Here is a 22364-nt window from a genome sequence, read left to right as displayed (position 1 = left end):
GTTTGAAACGTGCTTTCTAGAAAAGCAAAACTTTTGTGAGCTCTCCTTAAGCCACGTGTACAATTTTAGGCCCTTGATTTTAGTTTGATCTAAAGGACTAAAACACTTGTTCCAAATTTGACCCAAAAGCATACTTTTTTATTCATTCTTCCTGCAAATCTATTATATAAGGAGGGAGATAATTGCATGTTTACTTTCTTGCCATCACTTAATTGGGTAATTGTTAGACAAAGCGCACGACCTTGCTACTGAAACTCCAATTGGATAATAGTGAGGATTCAGGTCCAATTTGGAGTTAGAGCCATGGCGAAAAGGCTGCCTACCGCCGCAACCTAGATGTTGAAGGGGGGAGAAGTGTGTGACATGTTACTGAGCTCGAGCTAGTGGAGGGCGCGAGGCTAAAGCAAGGGCCTTAGCACATGGATGGGGCTAGCATGGGTTTAGAATGGGAATCTTTTTGTCATCATTACTCCCATCTCACACCAAGTGGTCTAGGATGGATTTAGAATGGGAGTAGCCACTTTTTCTCCCATCTTGGACCATGGCCTCTACACCGTGGAAGCCAAAATGGGTTCCCCTCTTTTAGGGATTCAAAAACATGGAAGGATGACATGTGTCCTTGTACCCACAAGGTCCCCACCTCTTAAACACATGAAATGATGCCATGTGTCCTCTTCCTCCTAAACCCATCCCTAGTTCTTTTTTTGTTAGCACATGGTACTGAGCTCGCGCTAGTGGAGGGCGCGAGGCTGAAGTAAGAGTGTGGAGGCCACAAGGTCCCCACCTCTTAAACACATGAAATGATGCCATGTGTCCTCTTCCTCCTAAACCCATCCCTAGTTCTTTTTTTGTTAGCACATGGTACTGAGCTCGGAGCTAGTGGAGGGCGCGAGGCTGAAGTAAGAATGTGGAGGGATTCTAGCAAAGTGTGGGGAGGAAAGAAAAGCATGAGATGTTAAAATTGCCCAAATGCCCACTCAAAAAAAAAAAAAAAAAGCCTCTTTCAAAAAGAAGAAGAAGAAGAAGAACTCCCCTGTCTCAGCTACTATATACTGCAAAATAGTGTTTTCTTCTCCTTTGTCTATTTTCACAAGACATCCTCGTCCTCTTCTGTATTGCCCTCAATTCTTGCCTTGCACCGGCTCCTCGTATGCTCCCCCCTTCTCCTCCTTCTCATCGCCATGGATTCTTCCACCATGCTCGAGATTGGTTCCCTTGATCCTGACTTGCTCCAGCTCTCCGATCCTCCCTCCAAACCCAACCCCTCCAAACTTCCCCTCGAGGAGCTCTTCTTCCAGTGGCTTTCCCTTCCCGACACTCAGCGCCTGGTACGTTTCGCATTCCTTAGCTCTGCTTCCTCCTCTCCTCATTCTTGGGATTTTATCAATGCGCGCCTTTTTGTCGGTTTCGCTCCTCCTTTTGTGTCGCTTAGTGATCGATGGTAAGGCATGTAGTTGACCCACGGTCGAGATCCTAGCTGGCCTTTCTTTGTAGTGGCGGCAAGATTTTTTGTAGCTCATTGTGAACTTATGGACCCATCGGAGAAAAAAAAGGCAACATCACAAAGCTTGAAGGATTTGCCTGGGACAAATCGCAGCCTGACGCCACCTCTTTAAGCCTTTTCAATCTACCTCGCACGAAAGTCCAGTGCCTGCTGAAAGGCGTTTTCAAATTCATAGCGCACAAGGTTGACAAATTCGAAGTTGAAAGCTCGCAATCGCATCCTAGCCAAGATAGATATCGGATCGAGGGGGTCTACAGAGATATGCCATTGCGACACTTTGGAGCTATGCCCTCAAAAAGTTATCCTCATTGTACAATGCCCCGGCACTATTGGCTAACTGCAAGGATATAAGACGACAACATGTTGGACATTGTCTTCCCAGCACATGCTAATTTTGTTCTTTCGAAAGCAAAGAAAGCTTTATTTCTGGGACAATGTAGTTTATGTAACTGTTATCCTATTTAGGCTGGTCCTATTACCATCCAAAGCACTCGCAGGAAGAGGCGGTGAACGGGAACACGGTGGTGAGTTATCCTCTAGCTGACATGCATGAAAGGGATAGCTCATCTAATGTTGAGTAGTCTCATATTGGTGTGTAAGGACTTTGCCATAATTTAAACTGCACGAGGCACTCTGACTCGAGACTGGTCAATTTCTTCAAATTATTGGAGGACAACGAATCTTATTGTAATCTGTTCTATTAGCTTGCTTTAGTGACCCCTAGAGATAGATAATTATCAATAGCACAATCTTCCACTCTGATCGTCCTCTATTCTGAGGATGCATGCTTTACCAATATGGTTTTATTGTTGCACAGCAACCACGTTTACCTTAGTGAGATTGTAGTATTAAACTACTGTACTTAAGTTAAAAGCAATAATACGAGTCAGAGCTGCCGCCATAACTCAGTAACCTAGTGAAGTTCCACTGAACATTGAGCCTAAAGATATTACAGTATTTGGCCTGGTTTATTGTCACCTCTTATTTATGACTCATTTTGTGAACATTTTCCTTGTTTCCTGTGCAGTTCCATTGCAGCAAGTGTTGGGGCCGTTGAGAATGTCAGTTTTATTGACTTTACGCAGATGTCAACGTTGTAGGGATTGGTTGGGTTAGGTTTCATGTATTCAAAGTGCAAGTGACAGCCTGTTCTGTTTTAAATTGGAATATTCCTTTGTGTGTGTGTGGGGACGGGTGGGGAGGAGGTGGTGAGGGCATGCTAACTGCTTTGCTTCAAGGGGTGTCAAAGCCCTAGAAGGGGCTACGGGTCCACAGAAGGAGAGTATCATATGTGGGGGTCCCAATCCCTGTCTCATAGCCATGCTGAGCTCTCCAAGTCTCCAGAAAGGTCCTAGGAGAAAGGATTTTCAAACCCTTATTATATTGAAGGCTTCCATGGCCATATGGGAATAACGCCGCTTTCTTACTTCAATTGTCACCATGAGGGTCCTCATCCACTATTAATGCATAGATAGCATGCGTCCCATCTGGCATCACACCTGGGACAGCTTGTACAGAACATAGCAGCCTGCCACACATCTACCCGCAAACAGTCGCTGAGCAACTGCCCATGGCATCTTCTACAAAGTTTAGAGTGACCTCATCAATCTATGATCCAGTTTGACTCAGGAGATTCGTAGACGGGTGAAGTGGTTTCCAATAGATGTAGTGCACCATTATTGGTTCAAGCGTATGGAGGTTAAGTGCCACATCATGGACATGCAATACGTGATGATGTGCCGGTGTAAGATCTCAGCTTTGGAGGACACCTTCCACTTCTTCTTGAGTTCTCCCCAAAGGAGCTGATGCAGCAACTCCTTTGATTAGTGGGTGTACAACCACATTGGGTCATTTGTCGAGGGTTATTGCCCCACATGTGAGCCCAGCAAAGCCTAGTTAGGGTTTGGGGCTTCAAGAAGCCAGCACATGTATTTGCCACACGGGCAAATTTAGACGAATGGGACTTGGGCTCTGATCTTGATCCCGGAATTATTCTCAAAGACATGTCCTTTATGCAAGTGGTATCAGACTCGTTCTTAGTGTGAGTCCTCCAGTTTCACGAAGGCTTCTTGTCCCTCTGGCGCATCAGACCATCTCTCGATGCCAAACATTAAGACAGATTTGCATACTTGATCTTGGCAATACTTGGACTTGTCACTAAGAAAGCTCTCTTGTTTTTGTCACCACGTTTGCGACTAGTTTTTGACTCCTTTGACTCTTGCTTGGACTCCTCCTTCTTTTCATTAGCCTTCTTCTTTCGCAGTCCCTCGCATAATATCCAGGATGGTCATAGTAGAAGCCTGTCTTCTTCTTCTTGCCTCCACCTCTAGAAGAGTCCTTGTTGTCATCATATTTGTCTTCTTTGTCTTGTTGGGCTTGTCGCAGGCACAGTGGTGGGGATGCAGATCAATGGAGATTTCAGTTTTGTAGAAGCCCAAGACTTGGGAGTTTTCTTGCTGAAGGCCCTTTCCAAGCTACCTCGTTTTGTGTGCCACAATCCATTTGGCAATTCTATGATTATCTATTCTTTGGACTTCTCTTTCCTAAACCTTTGGATCATTTGTAATGTTGTCTTTTGACTCCTGAGTTTTCAGCAGGATAATTGATATGTCAATTTGTGAATGTTGAAATATTGGAAGTTTGATATTTTGAACTTTGACGCATCTAATGTATTGATCAAATGTGAACTACAATTTGTTACTTTTCTAAATGTGAAATTTTATAATTGTATAGTTCTCTTTGTAATGGTGTATATGAGTATAATGACTAGTATAATGATGTGGTGTTCTGTTTTGCTGTTGCTGTTGCTGTCCCCTAGCTTTTTCCTGTTCTTGTTTTTCAAGAGAGGTCGGTGTCCGTTCAGTGTTCTCGTTCCAGGTAACTATGGGCCAAACACCAAAGGGTCACCTATCGAAAAGGAGGGAGGCCCCCCCTAAAGAGAAAAAGAATAATAATAATAATAATGAGAAAGAAAGATTGGCCGACCAGCCCCAACATCGGCAGAATCCATGCTAAAAACAGCCAACTGAATCTGCCTACATCACTCTTTAAGCTCCTCCTAGTCCTACTTGAGTCTCAGGGCTGACAACTAGACCTTAAAAGAGCTCCAAAATTGCAGTCCCACATTGACTGCTCAATCCTACGTGAACTGCATCCACAGCCCACATCCCACAAAACCCTACACTTGGATCAAGCCTTGATGCTTCCTTATGCGGGAGCTCATAGGTGGGGCATTGACAACTTCAAATTGTACGAAAGGCTCCTTGCTTGAGCTCCCGCTAGCTGGCCTTCCCTTCATGTTGCTTTTCACCTTCTTGCACCCACGTGCATGCTGAGGTGTCAAACCCTTGAGCTCTCCTCATTTGGGGGCTCACAGGTGGGGCATTGACCCTATATCGTGGAGTCCCCTCCTTGCAGTACATAGTAGTCAAGGAGTGTTGAAACAGGTTTTGGGGTTTCGGAAACGTTTCAAGGCCAGCCCGAAACGTCTGTAAAAAGGTTCCGTGCGTATTAGGGTATTTAAATACATATATTTTTCCCAATAAAATTAAAACATTTTAGATTATTACCACCGGAACTCCAATACTTGAAAAAACTCGTGAAACATAGTGCACAGATATTTGATGTCACTTAGAACTTGAAATTTGAAACAAATTACTAATTTCTAAGTCAAAAAATTAACAACACATCATTGAAGATTCAAGAGTCAATGGTCATATTTCAGAACTGAAAAATATACATGAATCATGATTCATGCATGTCACATGACAAGAGGTTCAATTTTCAAAGCTGAAATGATGCTAATATGTACTCTAATTTTGGGGTTTTAAGGTGCTCTGAAACACAGGTTTTGGATTCAAAACGTTTCGTTTGTTTCAGGGCTGTCCGCCAACTATGCTTGTAGAGGATTCACTGGTGCCAGGGATGTGGCTTGGCCCTTTGTACTGGGCATGTAGTCCCTTCAGCCTCTTCGAGCTTTCCTTTTTCCTGGTCGTCTCTCCTTTCTTGCTCCTTCCCTTTCTTTTTGTCAGACTCCTTTGGATTTTTGACCCTCCTTTTCCTCTTGTCCTCTCTCTTTTCTTGCTTCTTTTCTCTTTCCCTTCTTGCTTCTTCCCTTCCTGTTCCCACTTACCTTCAGACTTCTCTTCCTCCTTCCTTTTCCCGTTCTTCCTTTCTTGAGCAGCTAGTAGGATGTACCTTGAGAGGTTCATGGTTTGGCTCTCTATCCTCACTTCCACTAAAACTGGCATGCAAGAGGAGAGCAACTCTTGGCTGCCTACACTATCTACACTTTTAGCCTTCAGTTTTGCAGTTTTATGGCTTTAGGCAGGCCCACACAATCTACACTTTTATACTTGACAAGCCACATCTATGGAGCTATTTTGGCCGTACTACATTGCTTTGTATTTTTAGATCTAAGTGTCGATCATTGATACCATTGTGCACTTCTGAGCTTGGTAGGCTGAAGAGAGTAGTGAGGTCCTTTAACTATCAGTTTTGCTGTGAGAGTTAGCTAAGCCTGCTGCCCTATTCTTTGACATGTGTCGGAATCCAAAGGTTCTACTGTTGTGGTGTACTCCAACTACTGAGTGAAGGAGCCCTCTTTGCTTGACGGAAGGCGACTCCCTTTTCAACTAAGTATGCTCTGGCCAGTTTGGTGTAGCGTGGTTTCAGTTCTATTTCTAATTCATCTCTCCTGCACAGTGGCCTATCTGCCTATCCCCAACTTTGGTGTAAGGGAGAAGGTGGATAGGTCAAACCATAGGAAGGTGAAGATGTAGAACCATATACTAGCAAACAAGATGCATAATGTCACATGGGAGTGGAGACAATCCCCCAAGACATCCATGGAAAGATTGTTGAGGATTTGTACAAATGTCACAATGGAAAAAACGATCGATGCCACTCACCTTTGAGGAGATGGGGGCGGTGCTGTGACACGAGGAGTGTTAGGGGTCAACATCTCCTCATGTCACTCTAGAGAGAGGGCCTTGTTTGTGGGTGTGCCCACCCAGTGAGTGGGGCTAGGGTAGATGAGTGAGGGCTTATGTTGTGGGTGTGACCGCCCCCCATGAGAGTGGGTTAGTGTAGCTTTCTAGTGCCTCGTGCTGGTCCATGTGATGCCACATAGGCCACGGAGGTTCCTAGGCGGGGTACGGAGGTGTGTGGGCAGGTATGCCCTGTGGTGCTGCCCTAGCAAAGGGCTGGAGAGCAGAGGGTGGGCCAACCTGCAGGTCGGCCACCTTGGCTTGTGTGAGCCTCTACATAGGCTGGAGGTTCAGCCCTGTTTATAGGGCAGGAGGGGTCGGCCATAGGCCCCATGCTGGTTGGCTAGAGGGCAGAGGGTACATCCCTCTCTTTAGTGCCTGGACAGCCCCTTTTGTAGGGATGTAGGGGCCGGCCCCTAGGGCTGTGGGTCGGCCCACATCAGCAGGCTGGTCAGCCCTGTCCTATGCTAGCCGATTAGGAGGCTGGGGGGCTATATATAGCCCCCCCCACTTGTGTTTTGCTCATCTCATTCTGGTGCCTGGTGGAGGAGCACCTCAGGAGCAGGGTTGTGGAGCAGTCCATCCACTCCTTGTGCCTCCAGTCAGTGTGGTTGTTGAGCTGTCCAGTTGAGATCTTGAGCAGCCTGTTTGTTCAGAGGTTTCCCCCCAGTTGTAGCGGGGTTTTCTCCAGAGATCACTTGCAGTTCTCTTGTGCCTTTCTCTTCTTTCTCTCCTTCTCAGTGTGGTGTGTGTTTGAGGCGTGCTCTCTCTCTCTCTCTCTCTCTCTCTCTCTCTCTTCCATTCATTTCTGCTGCACTTCTCACATGTTGTCAGAGCCACGGTTGGCTTGAGACCCGAGGAGCGGAGGGAGTGTTGAGCCAGCACACAGAGAGGAGGATTAGGGTGCTGTTCGGAGGTGTATTTGAGGAGCAGCGTGTGTGAGGAGTGGACTGTGTGTGAGGAGTGGACTGTTAGGGTGACCAGCAAAAGAAGGGTGTTTTGAGATCAGAGAGGAGGTGTTCCTGATGGACGGATAGCGAGGTGTGAAGGTATATTGGGCTGTCAGCCCCTTCCTTCTCTTCTCCAGCCCTTTCCTTTCTTCTACCTTAGTCACTGTCTATCCCATCCACCTTCCCTTTCAGTTCAGCTCTCTCCTCGACATGGCGACCTTGTCCGAGATGGCAGAGAACAAGACTAGAATTCCATTGTTGCCCATGTTCCCGATTGACCGGTAGTTGGATGGGCTCAATTACAGTTTGTGGCGGGTGATGTTGGAGTCTGTGTTACAATCATACGATCTAGCAGATTTCATCTTGATAGGTGTGGCCAGACCAGATCCCCTTGTGAAGGACCTTGGCATCCTAGAGCAGAAGGAGGCCAAGACCTCATCCCAACTCTGGGACTGTGTTAATGCAAGGGTAAGATCATTCATTTTCCTTAACTGTACTCCTCAGGTGATTAATCACGTGAAGCACATGAGGGTGGCCAAGAGTTTATGGGAGCATTTGGCGTCCATGTATAATCGAACCTCTGAAGAGGGTTTCCCTGGAAGTCTAGATGCAGTTGTTGGATCCCAAGAAGTCTTCATCAATGCGGATCGCATCAACAAGTTACAGGAGCTTCAGCAGAAGATCCTCCAGGCAGGGAAGTACATATTATCCGAGGACATGGCCATAACTCAGTCATTCTCTCAGTATGGGGCCTTCTATTCGTCCTTGATCACCATTGGTAGGATGAATGAGTTGACTTGGGAGGAATTGGTCCCCATGGTGCTTGACCAAGAGGAGTGCTTTGTCAATCGTACCTATGACAGTCAGCTTGAGGCTTTGACAGCTGATCGGAAAGGCAGAAAGCAGTTGACAGCTGAGGAATGAGAATCTCTCAAGGCATCTCGTACCTGTAACCAGTGTGGCCAGAAAGGTCATTATTGGCGTCAGTTTCCTTTTGTCCAAAGGAACATTAAGGGGTCTAGTAACCAAGTGGCCAATAGTGTTATTGCTACAATGACGTATACTCCTGCCTTCTAGTAGCACGTTGCGAGCAGGCTTTCTGGATCCAGATGGAGGATTGCTTGCTTGTTTGTGGCAGCGTGACTTGCTGAGTAGGTGTAATAGGCAGGAGTCATTTATTGAGGCAGGCTTTCAAGCAAGACCTCGTGCCACAAGAAGTTGTTCCCGTTGACTTAGGTGGCAATATGCTACCAGTTTGTATTCCGTTTGGACGTTATGACTTGGCAGATCCAGAGGGGGTCTCCTAGTGTTCTGCTGTAGCTTTTGTCTGATGCTGTTGGAGATCCGGATGGGTCAATAGATTGCCAGCGTGGAAACCTAGACACATTGGAGCATTGAAGTTCATTGATCTGGTGATAGTGTACTAGTTTGGACTAGAGGGGGGGCTTCCGAGGGGACTATCTAGCTCTGTGATATAGGTGCCCATGCAGGGAAGCAGACCTTGCACCAATGGCAGTATCAGTTGGATTATTTTTCAAGTACCTTCTGTTGGGGTCATGTACCAGTACCAACAGTAGGATTGTTGTACTAGATGACCCAGTGTACTAGACCAGAGGACTGTACTTAGCAGCTGTGGCCTAGGAGTAACAGTTCTAGTTTTCTAGTGATCTTGCTGAGGTGGTTTGCGCCAAGAGGGGGCTTCTTCGACAGTACCTGTGGCGGTCTTCAACAGTCGAGTCTCACACGATGGATTCCTCCAGTTGGTCCAGAGGCACCCCCAGCTCGCTGGCGTTTCTTTTCCATCCAGGAGATGAGAGGGGGTGAGCACTGTTGCTCCTTTGCCTCCAACTCAAGAGCAGTCTCGATGGGAAGGAAGAGATGCTCAGGCTCATACTTTAATTGCATTGCCAGTTAAAAGGATGATAATTCAGTTAAAAGAAACATTCTAAATCTGAAGGAAGAGCTCATGCTTTATTTGCATTGTCAGTTAAAAGGATGATAGTCACACTCACATCAACTCTTGCAGGACTGCAAAGGATGCTTGGGATAAGTTAGCATCTTTGCATCACACGCAATGAAGCAAGGGTTGTGAAGCAATTGGATGCCTTGAAAATAAATGAGGGAGAAAGCATGGATGCCTTTTTGACTAAAGTCAAGGATCTAAAGAGCAATTGACCAACATTAATGAAGTCGTGCCAGATAGAGATTGTGTCCACGGCACTTAGTGGCCTTCCCCACTCTTATCAAGGGTTTACAACCACGTTGACGTTGGTGGGCATGGGCAATCTCAACCGTTATAGCTTTGATCAATTGGTCACTTTATTGTTGCAGAATGAGCAAAGCCGTGCTAATCGGGATGCTCTATCACTGGTCATCAAGCATTTGCTACCCATCATAAGGGTAATGCAAAAACAGCAAAGTCATGTGGGAAACCCAAGCATAATTGTGGGAACACTTTGGATGCCAACAAGAGAAGAAGAAGCAGCAGTCTAGCCTTGCAATCACTAATGCCTCATCTTCCCGTGAGAAGGTTGAATCGCTCATCATAATTGGGCTTTTGTTATTACATGCCAGTATAATCCTTCTATTCATGATTCATGCATGGCTGTTTCTCATGCATTCAATACTTGGTACTTAGACAATCGTGCTTCTAAGCTTTCAACTTCTTGCAAGAACTTGTTTCTTTCTTTGCATGATGCACCTGTGCCTATAATTTATCTTAGGCCGTGAAAGGCATTGGCCAGGTTGAGCTTAATGCAACATCATGTGAACATGCCTCTCTTCAGGATGTTTTGTATGTTCCAAGAATCAAAAGGAATCTCATATCCATTTCAACCATTGCTACATCCAGATATAGAGTTATATTTGCTTGTTACCGCTATGCCGTTTATGATTTCAGAAATGGTAACACCATTGTCATCAGTGGACATTGTCTAGGAGTCTATACAGAGTTGATGCCTATGACTCTACACATTTCGAGAAAGGGAAATGATTTATGATTTACTTGAGTCTGCTACGGGTATGTGAATGACGCATAATTATTTCCGTGTCGGGGGAGTAGCGGTAGATTCACCATATGGGTGGCTAGATAAATGTTTGGATTCCTGCCACTACTGCCTCTCAAAAGTCGATGAATATGAACGACTTATCACAAATAATCCTATATTTCTGAAACGAGTGGAGGGGATAGGTGTCACAGGTAGGGAAGAAGCAATAGATCGGGGCTTATCGGACCCATGTTGTGAGCCTCGGGGATTCAAGGGGATCTTTGCAAGGTGGATCACTACGAATGTTATGACGAATCGGATTGGCGGATCCAATGGCTACATCCAGATATAGAGTTATATTTGCTTGTTACCGCTATTCTGTTTATGATTTCAGAAATGGTAACACCATTGCCATCAGTGGACATTGTCTAGGAGTCTATACAGAGTTGATGCCTATAACAAAGAGAGAGACAAAATTCAGGATTTAAATTCGTGTGCACAAAAACCCTAAGTGAAGTAAAAGTCCCCTGCAAGAAATGGTGATGGCACAGTGCCTTTAAGAAGTCTCCAGACTGACAGATAACAGCTGCAATCTATAGAGAGCTCACCAAGGCTGAGACGAGTTTAAATCTGATTGGAACAGGTCCAAATCAGCAGGATGACAATTCCAAAGCCAAGAAAACAGAACAGTGCTGAGACAGTGTAAACAGAGCTGGAATCAACCTCAACACAGAAGTAAAAGCTCAAAACTGAGGCAACCAGTAGCAAGACAGCTTGTGCTGGGCAAGAACAATATCAAAAAGCTTCCCTGATGCTCTGAACAGCAGTAGGACAGTTCTTCTCCAACGGATGGTCGACCAGTAGTGAGTAGACGGTCTGAATCTGAAGTGGGCAGCAGTTGCCTGCAAAGCAAGGGTTCCCAAGCAGCTGAAACTCTCCGAAAACCGGAGTTCAGCCCAGAAAATGCTCCAGCAGGTGTTGTACAGCAGAAGGGCAGCTCTTGGAATGCTAGGAAGGAGTCGCCTAGGTGAGGTGAGAAAACCTGTGGCAAAGCAGACCACAATGTAGGCAAGGATCTATTCCTAAATCACTGCTGCTGGTTAAACTGCTTTAAGCTGGATGTGTTCCAGATAATTAATGAGATCTTATAAGGTGCAATAGAAAGAGGAGAGGAGAAAATTGAGTAGAAAATTTTGCTAGAGACTCGTGCTCTTGAAGGTCATGACCTTAGTCTTGGGTAAAAATTAAGCAGAGGGCATGACGAGGAGGAAAGCTGATGCAAGAAATTGTGGAGAATGGATCTGCCCAAGAGCTACGTGTAGGGATTTGTTCAAAGTCATAGTGAATGATGTGTTACGTTCTGTTCAAGAAGAAGTGTATACAAGGCATGACAAGGGGCTTCAAAACAAATGAGGCAAGATGCTTAAGCTGATCAAAAGGTAGGGATTTCTTCAAAGTCATTCTGAACGATATACTAGTTCTAAAGTTTATCGACAGCGATTACCAAAATCACTTGTTCTTGTGCACGTCCTAAGTGATAGTGTCACTGATTCATCTGGTAGCACCGTGACCTTTCAACCCATTATTACATGCAACTGATGCCCCTCTCTTTCTTTTCTTTTCTTTCAATGTTCCACAATTCTTGCTCTGTCTCTAGATGTTCACCCTTTTTTTGTCTTAAATTTCAATTAAAAACATGACGTACTTTTGTGGATGTATGGTCACTTTTTGAAAGAGAATGTTATCTTGTACTGGATATTGAGTGCAGTCTTTTAGATTTGCAGCCTTCCCAAGCTTTACTTTGATGTGCTTTCTGTGACTCCGCGGGTCTTTAGAAACCCAGTATAGCTGCTTATGCTTGGGCACTGATGACGACATAAGTGTTGCTTTGCTTGCTAAGTATGTCTTCCTTTTTTTTTTCATAAAAGTTTTGTTTACCTCTTTTTTCTTCTCTTTCATTTTCCTGTCACTCTGCAACATGGACAAAAATTTCACGTTGTGAAGTTTTCGTCCATGTTACGGCTTGCTGATATTGCGATAAATTATATCTATCTTAAGCAGATTGTCTAAGTAATTTTTTTCTTAGATGCTCGTTTGGAAGAGACATAGTCACAAGCAGTTGGAGAATGTGGACTACTTTTTATCAGACTTCTCCTTTAGTACTAGCCTTTGTCACGGCCGAGTCTGACCTTAACCTCCGGGGTGCTGACAGAAACTCAATACGAAGACCTTAGTATAAATGGATGCTCAATTATGCATGTGTGTTCGGATTTGTATGTGTGAGAGAAATTGTTTAAACCATGTTCTTCACCCACTGTTGAGCGCTGACGACATCAGTGGGGATGCCATAGCAGCTAGTCTTTGCTATGCGTGACAGAGTTTATGGTTTTGAACCCTATGAGTGACTATTATGAGATTGAAACTGAACTATGTGTTGTGTTTTTAGGATGAGTTTGGGCATGTTCCTGGATTCATTTAGACATATTGGATTCATTTAGATATATGTCATTCTGTTCTTTCTTGATACTGTTCGCTTATTATGCTGGAGAGCATGAAATCAGCAATGATTACGTGCCCCGTGCCCTTCAGTTATTACCTTCTTGTTGTCTGTGGTGTTTATAGGACATTGGTTACAATGTTCACATTGCCTTTATTGGTTATTTTTTAATAGAAAAGCATACATTGTGTTGGGATTTACTCAAGGACAAACATGTATATTTGAAGCAAACTGCAGGTTTTGTCATTACTTGAAGATGCCAAAGCAGGGGTGGCTTTATCTGTACCAGCGAGTACAGGAAATGGAAATACAAGTATGTCTGTTCCACTTTTGCCGTCGATGTTTCCAGCTGGGAGCACACCACCTCTGTCTCCTAGAAGTACATCAGGCTCACCACACTCACCAAAATCACCAATGCGTCGGACTGGTTCTGGACCAAGCACATTAGGATCCCCTCTGAAGAGGTGTGGTGAGCCAGTGAGGGAGATCATACCACAGGTGACTTTTGAACATCAGAGGATTGCTGCTCAAATTTTTAGTTTTGTAAATCCTTGGGTGTCTTATTTTGTATTTACATTTCAGAATGTGAGCTGCTGTTTGGTTGTGATTACTCTACCATCCATAAGACTTAGATTATTTTGTTGTGTTGAACACAGTTCTACTTCCCTAATGGCCCACCGGCCCCAAAGGAAATTGCTGAGCAGTGTTTGTTCAAGATTAATGAGCTATTTTCAGGTCACCCAGATGGTATACCATTACCAGGTACTGGTATTTCTTATTTTTAGACTATTCTTGGTCTATGATTTTTATGTACTGTGGGATTGGATACGGCCATCATGTCCTTTTGTGTCTCTATGTGCTGTAATGGTTGTGTGCAGCATTTGTACCAATCACAAAGGAAGTTTGCAAGTTACCATCGTTTTTTTCAAGTTCTTTGTTCAAGAAAATTGATGTCAACAACACAGGCATGGTTACCAGGTAGACTTTCGAGGACGCAGCCAAAGTTTCTCCTTCTTTGGCATTTCAATGTATAAGCATTGTGTTTCTGCTACTCTGGTCAATAGGGTAGTCTGTCCCTCTTGAAATACACACACTTCTTGCATTCTTTTCAGGAATAGGTTCCATGGAGTTATTTTTCATGATGAGGGAAATTGGCGTTTGTTTCATTTTAGCTTGATGTGTTAGAATACCGGCCATGGGGCCAGAAATCATGTCGAAGCATGCTAAAGGAAATGATATATGTATTTTGAGTGTTTGAAAAGTTGTATTATGGGTAATCTTGGTCTTATTACAACCAAAGGCTCAAAGAACCCATACATATTTTTTCAAGGTTAGGTCTATTGAGTACTTAAAGGTGGTAACCATCAGACTTGACATAAAAAAAAGTGCAAGGCAGTTGCCAAGGCTTACACTAAGGGAACCGTGTCGGTTTCATGACAAAAGCAACAAGGGTCGTACCTTTTTAATGGAATACCATGCTAAGAAAAGAAACGAGGGTTGCATTACTAAACATCTTTAAACTCTAGTTCTTACAGCACAAGGGTAAAATTTTTGTCACAAATTCCAAGACAGAATCTTTCATTGTCTGTATCATATGGCGAACAACACCTGCTGGCTGACGAGGAAGACAAACATCGCTTTCCTGCCATTTTGCATAAAATGGGTTTATGGTTTTCTCTGAGTACTTGGTAAATCTGGGATAGATGGTGGGATACATTGAAGGCACTGGCAGAAAAAGTAAAAATTTGCATTTGTGTGAAGTGGCTATTGCTGGCATGTCTCTTCTGAGGCTGCACAAGTGGTGAGGCATACATTGCACGGTTGTCCCACCAATGGCTAAATTGTGTAGGTTTTACTTGTTGTACACAGTGCATTGCTAAAACTCAATAAAGGAAATTAATGTTCCTTTTGGGTGCAGTGTATTGTAGTCAAACAAGCTTATTTGATATAATAAAGGCTTACTATTGACTTACAGGCCATCCGTGGACAGAGGTAACCTATTAAGTTGGTATTTATTTGCTATGACTGGCCCTTGCCTCAGGGAAGAGAGATAAGCATGAGGCTGTACATACTGAGCTTACCCATGCTTGGCAGTAGCCACACATCACAAGAGCCTTCTATAGTGCATATAGGGACAGCCCTAATTTAGAACCGCCCCTGAGCTTTTGCCACTAGCATCTTGTGAAAGTAGTACACGTGTGGAAGCATGAGAGAGAGAGAGAGAGAGAGAGAGAGAGAGAGAGAGAGATGTTTACCGTCTTCGGAAGGCCTCGTGTGCCTATGAGACAAAGTAGAATCCAAGGGTAACTCATACAAGCCACTATATGCTAATGCAAAGGGCACGCTAAGGCCCTCGCTAAGAGAGCTAGTACTCAAAATACATAGCCACGTGCTATGGTGGCTCTTATGTGGGCTGTGAAGATGTCTCGTATCTGTGGCTGTCGGGTTGTCTCTTGCTGTGGCGGGGGGCGTAGTCTCCATGATCTTTGTATCCAGTTGACCATGTCAAAAGTGATGCCTTGGCTCGGATGGTCTCCTCTAAGTAGAGCTGGGATGGGCTGGACCTCCATTGTGCGTATTGTGATCAACCTTTGTGTTGTGTGGTCTCTGTGTCCCTAGCTCCAACGCTCCACGCCATTGCTTCTCGTTGATCCATCCTATCCCCATTTCAGCTATCTCCTCTTTCTCTCCAATTTGTTCTGGAGTTAACTCGAAAGCATAGAAGTTTGTGACATGTCGCTGCGCACGGTCAGCCTCTTGTGGCCTTGTCACCTCTTGCTCTCTAATCTTTGTGTCGCCGCATCTTAATAGAGGACATCACAAACCTTGTCATGACAATGGATCAACTGAGAGAGTTGCCCAAAACCGTGTCCCTTTGGAATGAGACAATGGTACCATCCTCGGATCTCATAGTAGACTGGGCAAGTGCATAGGAAGTGCTTCGCTGTCTCTACCTCTGCCAAATGTGCATAGCTTGCATATCCTCTACTCCCTAGACGTGCCTATGGCTCTCCCTGCCTCGATTTGAGCTGATGGGATGAGACTCGTATCTGTCTGAAGGCAATCCTCAGTTCGTGTGAGACCTGTCTGTCCTCAAGATATTGTGATCTAATAATCATCCCATCCTTTGATACTCTCATGAAATGGTGGTGGTAGAATTGGATCTTGGCGGGGGGGGGCAACCCCCCTGTTAGAATTATTATTATATTCTAGGCAATGGCCAATGTAATGTAATAAGTGGGTTAGGGGCACTTTTCCCTCTTAGAGGTTTTCCCCCCTAACCATGGTCTAATCTCTAACTACGGTTATTGATTAGATAGGGTTTTGTCACTTAGACAAAACCCTCATCTCTTTCATTGTACTACACTTTAGTTTAGTACACTTTTGGGAGTGACCTACGTTTAGCTCACTCTCCATCTTGCTCACTCTTGCTCTCTTGCATTTTCTCACATTTGGTTTCAGAACAGGTCCTTCCTGCCCGTGCTTCAACTGCTCCATAGCCCGCAAGCTCGACCTCCAGTTCCCGCTCCTGCCTGTCCGTACGACTGTACGGATTTTCGCCCGTACACCTGCAACGACGCCGTTCGTATAGCCCGTACCCACGCCGTATAGCTGCTGTGCATCGTCTATACCTGCTAGTCGTCATACTGTTAGTCAGCCGCCCGCATTTCGTATTGCAGGGCCGTACAGGTCGTCGTACAGTTGTGCCTTTCGTTTGTACTATCGTACAGTTGTGCCAGCAGACTCGTGGCGGTCGTATAGCTTGCATTTCGTACATTTGCTCCAAGTTTGTACCGCTTTTGTATAGCGCCGTACGACGTACGGACTGACAGTCCGTACTGTCATGCATTTCGACTTGCTGCCTTTGTACATTTCGTCGTATAGTCATCCGTACACTGCACGGATTCCATACAGTGAATGTACACTAAATGCCTTTGGTGCAGGTTTCACTCTTTTAGGCATACTCTAGTAGTTGGTTCTTTTTTGGCAGGCATTGATTGCAGATAGCCATTGTTTGGCTAAGATCTTGCAGAAAACTTGGGGCATTATTTTTTGTGGGCAGACATTGCAGTTGGTTTGCAGATTGTCCAAAAATTTGGGGCTTCTGCAATTACACTGCAATTTTGTAGTGAAATTTGGGGCTTTTGCAGGCAGAGTGCAATTTATGCAACATTTGGGGCTTTCAGATCATTTGCCCTCTTTTGTATGCAATTTCCCGCAAGAAATTGGGGCTTTTGCATTTGGGTTGCAATTTTGCAGGTAAAACAGCATTTTGGAAGTTTGCAAGTAGTTCTGGACTCATTGCGAGTCAATTTGCAGACTTTTGCCACTTTTTGCAGATTCTATTTGCAGATTTTTGGGCATTCAGCAGAGCATTTTGGTGCATTTTGAGCCTTTGATAGGTTGTGGCAGTATTTGTCACCGTGGGCAGATTTTCTTTGCAGATTAAGCTTTTGACATCCCCTGTATTTTTTGAGTTTATCTGGCAAAAATGGCTCAGAACAACCCCAATGAGTTGTTCAGAGTTCTCACACAGGAGGATAAGTTGGATGGCACCAACTACTCCTTGTGGAGTTTCATGGTTCGCAATATCTTGGTTGGCAGACATCTTTGGGATTATGTCAATGGAGATGAAGCAAAACTAGATACAGTGGCTACACCTGTCACTCCTATAGTTGGAGGTAGGGGTAGAGGTGCAAATGCAGCACAAGTAGTTGGAGCTGCTGCTCCAGGAGCTCCCAGAGTAGAGTAGAAAAGATGGGACTCTAGAGATGCACAAGCTCTTTCAGTGATTTCTCTCTCTGTCAAGAGGTTCATTATACATCACATTTGGTTATGCAGGACATCAAAGGCAGCTTGGGAGATACTAGAGAGTAGGTTTGCAGCAAGAAATGATGCCAGAGTTTCCTTTTTGAAGCGAGAGCTTTCCCATACGCATATGGATGAGGGAGATTCCATGAATTCTCACCTCACAAAGCTTCAGGATTTGAGGGAACAATTGCTGAATATTGATGAAGTCATTCCGGATTTAGAGATGATTACCACCACTCTGAATTCTCTTCCTGAGTCCTATCTCAGATTTCACACCTCGCTGAATTTGTCATTGAGGGGGGGCAGCAATCCTTTCTCCTTTCACAAGTTGGTAGGACTTATGTTGTAAGAGGAGCAGACAAGAAGAAATATGGCAATCCGGGCTGGCGAGCATGCCATGCTTTTCAAGTTCAAGCCCGAGGGTAAAGAGCAGCAAAAGCCACATGCCAATCAGCCCGCACATCAGCATAAAGCTGATTCAGGACAGCCCTCTTATAAGGCAAAGGGTGATGCAGATAAGCAGAAAAAGAAGGGCATTTGTCACTATTGCAAGAAGCCAGGTCATTATATTGGAGAATGCAAGAAGCGCATAGCTAAAGAGAAGTAAAGGGATTGAGGTATGGCTGTGTCAGATGCATCAGCTCCACATTCTCATGATGGGGGAGATGTTGCAGCCAACTTTGTGGAAGAGCACTATGCCTTTCTGTCTTGCACTTCAGATTTTTCAGTGGGTAGTTCAGATGCTACAGCCACTAATGATGATGACCCTTATGCTTTTTTGACTTGCAGCTATGATCCTTTAAAGGATGCATGCTCTCTCAATGTCAATGAGAAACTGCATACTTGGTATTTTGACAGTGGTGCTTCAAAGCACATCACTTCCAAGAAGAGTCTTTTTGTATCTTTGCATCCTCCACCTACCAAAAAGAAGGTGACTTGTGCAAATAATTCTTCTTATTCAATGTGTGGAGTGGGAGACATTATTCTCACATTCACTGATGGCACAGATTTCAGAATTTCATATGTACTCTATGTGCCAAGCATAAAGAAGAATTTGCTTTCAGTGTCCTCTCTCAATAGAGGAGGATTTCAGGTTGTTTTTGATGATGATAAGTACGCAATCAGAGACAAAGAGAATGACTATGCTTTGATGTTGTTTGGCACTTTGTATCGAGGTCTTTTTCAGCTTGATTTATATGAAAAAAGATCCGATCTTGCATTATCAGTGAGCACTCCCAGTACTGCGATGCAAAATGCGGAGTTATGGCATGCCAGGTATGGTCACATGAGCTATGGCAGGTTAATGACACTTCAGTGGCATGATATGGTTGATGCATTGCCTCCTTTAGAGTTGCCTCCTCCTCATGCATGTGAAGGTTGCATCCTTGGCAAGATGCATAGACTTCCTTTCAAGAAGGATGGTGCAGTGAAAGCTACACGGAAATTACAGCTTATTCACAGTGATGTCTGCGGTCCCATGAGAACACCTGCTTTTGGGGGTTATCTTTATTTTGTTACATTCATAGATGACTTCACCAACTACACTTGGGTCTATGGTCTCAAGGCAAAATCAAAAGTGTTTATGCATTTCAAACACTTTGTGGCTATGGTTGAGAATGAGACAGGACTCAAGGTGCAGACGCTTCGCACAGATCGAGGGGAGAGTATATGTCTCATGAATTTGAGGCATTTTTTAAGGAGAAAGATATCACGTATCAGCTTACAGTGAGGCTTACACCTCAACAGAATGGCAAAGCTGAGCGGAAGAATTGCACTGCTATGGAGATGGATAGATGCATGCTTATAAGTAAGAAGTTGCCTTACAGGTTTTGGCTTGAAGGCCTCATGTGTGCCCATTATACTATATTTTGAATCAGGCTCCCACAAAGGCTTTGAAGACAATCACTCCCTATGAAGCATGGGAGAAAGCCTTCAGTGGACCATTTCAGAGTTTTTGGTTGTGTTGCATATGCCATGCCCACGTGCCTGCGGAGTTTTGACACAAGTTGTCAGATAAGGCACTTAAATGCATTTTTGTGGGGTATAGTTCACAAAGCAAAGGCTATTGTCTCTACAATCCTGCTTCACGCAAGATTTTTGTTAGTAGAGATGTTATATTCTCTGAAAATTCAGCACATACACATGTTGAATTTCAGATTTCAGCTTCTTCAGATAATGTTTTTGAGGGGATGCTTCCTATAGCATTTGGTTCCCTTGCTGAAAATCAGAATTTACTGCAACCTTCTCTCGATCCACATGCCCTGATTCAGCCACTGGCTGATTTTGTACCTTCACAGGGTGTGGATGAAGTTGTCAGGCATTAGATTCAAGAGCACAGTTACGCTGAAACGCGTTTCAGAGCACAGCCAGGCCTGAAACGCCGTTTTAGGGAAGCGCCGTTTCCTGAAACGTGTTTCAGGGTCTGAAACGTTTCAGGACCTTGAAACGGCTGGCTGAAACGTTTCAGCCAGTCTGAAACGCGTTTCAGAGCCTTGAAACGTGCCGTTTCAGACAACACAGGCTGCTAGGTCTCCAAAATCACATTTTTTGTCTTTTTGCTTTTGATTTTGGTCTCCAGGCTCCTTCCACTCCTTCAGCCTCATACTCTCTCCATCCTCAAGTTTTCCAGCCCTCCTTCAGCCCCATTCATTCCTTTCCTCTCCTTTCTCTCCTGCAGCCTGCTTCAGCCCTCCATCATCATCTACTCCCCTCCCTTGCTGACGTGGCGTTTCCCCGTTTCAGCCCTCCCAAAAATCCCGAAACGTTTCTGTTTCCGTTTCCGTTCCCCGTTTCCCCGTTTCCGTTTCCCCTAACTATGTTCAAGAGATACACGCAGCCAAAACAGTCCCAAATTATTTGCTACAGACTCACAGGGAGAGCAGGCTTGAGGTTCCATTGCTTGGCAGGACTCGTAGTGCAGTAAGGCACACAGGGGGGGCACTTTCAATTGAGTCAGCTTATGCGGGAACTCTTCTTGATGAAGAGGAGCCTGACTCTTTTGAAGAAGCAAAGGATAATGTGCATTGGATGCATGCCATGCACAATGAGTTGCAGTCCATAGAAAAAAATCAGACTTGGGATGTTGTGGATTTACCACCAGGTAAACATGCCATTGGTACCAAATGGGTTTTCAAGGTAAAAAGGATCTAGATGGGTCTATTGACAGGTACAAGGCAAAGCTGGTTGCCAAAGGCTATGCACAGAAGAAGGGCATAGATTATGAGGAGACATTTGCTCCTACATCCCGGATGACCACCATACGGTCAGTTATTGCAATGGCTGCAAATTTTGTGTGGAATGTCCATCAGTTGGACATAAAAACAACTTTCCTTAATGGGGACTTGCAGGAAGAGATTTATGTCAAACAATCTCGTGGATTTGAATCTTTGGCAATGCACTTCAGGTTTGTAAGCTTAACAAAGCTTTATATGGGTTGAAACAAGCTCCACGTGCATGGTATGCCAAGATAGATGCATTTTTGGCAAGTAAGGGATTACACAATAGTCCCACGGAAAGCACCCTCCCCATCCAGAAAGATGGGGGGGATATTTTGGTCATCATTCTTTATGTAGATGACATGCTGCTCACAGGGTCAAATGAGGATATAATTGCAAATTTCAAAGCCAGTATAGTTGCTTATGCTTGGGCATTGATGACGACATAAGTGTTGCTTTGCTTGCTAAGTATGTCTTCCTTTTGTTTTTCATAAAAGTTTTTGTTTACCTCTTTTTTTCTTCTATTTCATTTTCTCTTTTATTTTCTCTCTTTAGAACAATAAAAAAATCTAAATTTGTATGATTGGACTTATTCTAGTCTTACAAAGGTATATATAATTGCAGATTTCAAAGTTCAGTTGAAAGCTGAATTTGACATGACAGATTTGGGCATGTTAAATTTTTATTTGGGGATCCAGTTTATACAAGACAAGCGTGGCATGGTTATGTCTCAATCCACATATGTGCAGAAGTTCTTGAATAGGTTCAACATGCATGATTGTAAGCGTATTGCCTCCCATGGAGCTGGGGCTGAAGCTTACTACACATGATGCAGGTGAATCAGTGGATGTCACACTTTACAGCCAGGCTGTTGGATGCATCATCTACTTGAGCAATACACGGTTCGATATTCAGTATGCAGTATCTCAGATGAGCAGATATATGCATAGCCCAAAGACAACACATTGGCAAGCTGTAAAACGCATCTTCAGATATTTGCAAGGCACAAAGTCTTTTGGCTTGATGTTTCCCAGGGGGGATGACTTGCAGAGGCTTGCTTACAATGATTCAGATTGGGCTGGAGACTATGATACCAGGCAGTCCACTAGTGGTAAATGTTTCTTTTTGGGAAAAGCTTGCATTTCTTGGCTGAGCAAGAAGCATATACCTTTGTATACCAGGCAGCCCACTTGTGGTAAATGTTTCTTTTTGGGAAAAGCTTGCATTTCTTGGCTGAGCAAGAAGCATATACCTTTGTAAGACTAGAATAAGTCCAATCATACAAATTTAGAAATTTTGTTGTTCTAAAGATAAAAAATCTACAAAGAAAATAAAAGAGAAAATGAAAGAGAAGAAAAAAGGTAAACAAAAACTTTTATGAAAAGCAAAAGGAAGACATACTTAGCAAGCA

General features: G+C 44.2%; 1 protein-coding gene across 1 annotated transcript in view; it reads left to right on the top strand.

Moving 5' to 3' along the window:
- Positions 1-1028: 1028 nt before the first annotated feature.
- LOC147900162 (serine/threonine protein phosphatase 2A regulatory subunit B''beta-like) overlaps positions 1029-22364 on the top strand; it is a 52066-nt gene continuing 30730 nt past the window's right edge. The window contains exons 1-4 of the mRNA XM_087376775.1: positions 1029-1328; positions 13164-13424; positions 13583-13688; positions 13805-13904. Of these exons, the coding sequence (XP_087232901.1) occupies positions 1182-1328; positions 13164-13424; positions 13583-13688; positions 13805-13904 (614 nt within the window). The 5' untranslated portion in view covers positions 1029-1181. The remainder of the gene's footprint in view (positions 1329-13163; positions 13425-13582; positions 13689-13804; positions 13905-22364) is intronic.

This window comes from Dipteris shenzhenensis, chromosome 7 (genome assembly GCF_047967505.1).
Source record: "Dipteris shenzhenensis isolate YYH24624 ecotype China chromosome 7, Dip_SZ_1.0, whole genome shotgun sequence".
Taxonomy (NCBI): Eukaryota; Viridiplantae; Streptophyta; class Polypodiopsida; order Gleicheniales; family Dipteridaceae; genus Dipteris; species Dipteris shenzhenensis.
The sequence above is the reverse complement of the archived record's forward strand: the minus strand, read 5'-3'. Positions and strand labels throughout refer to the sequence as shown.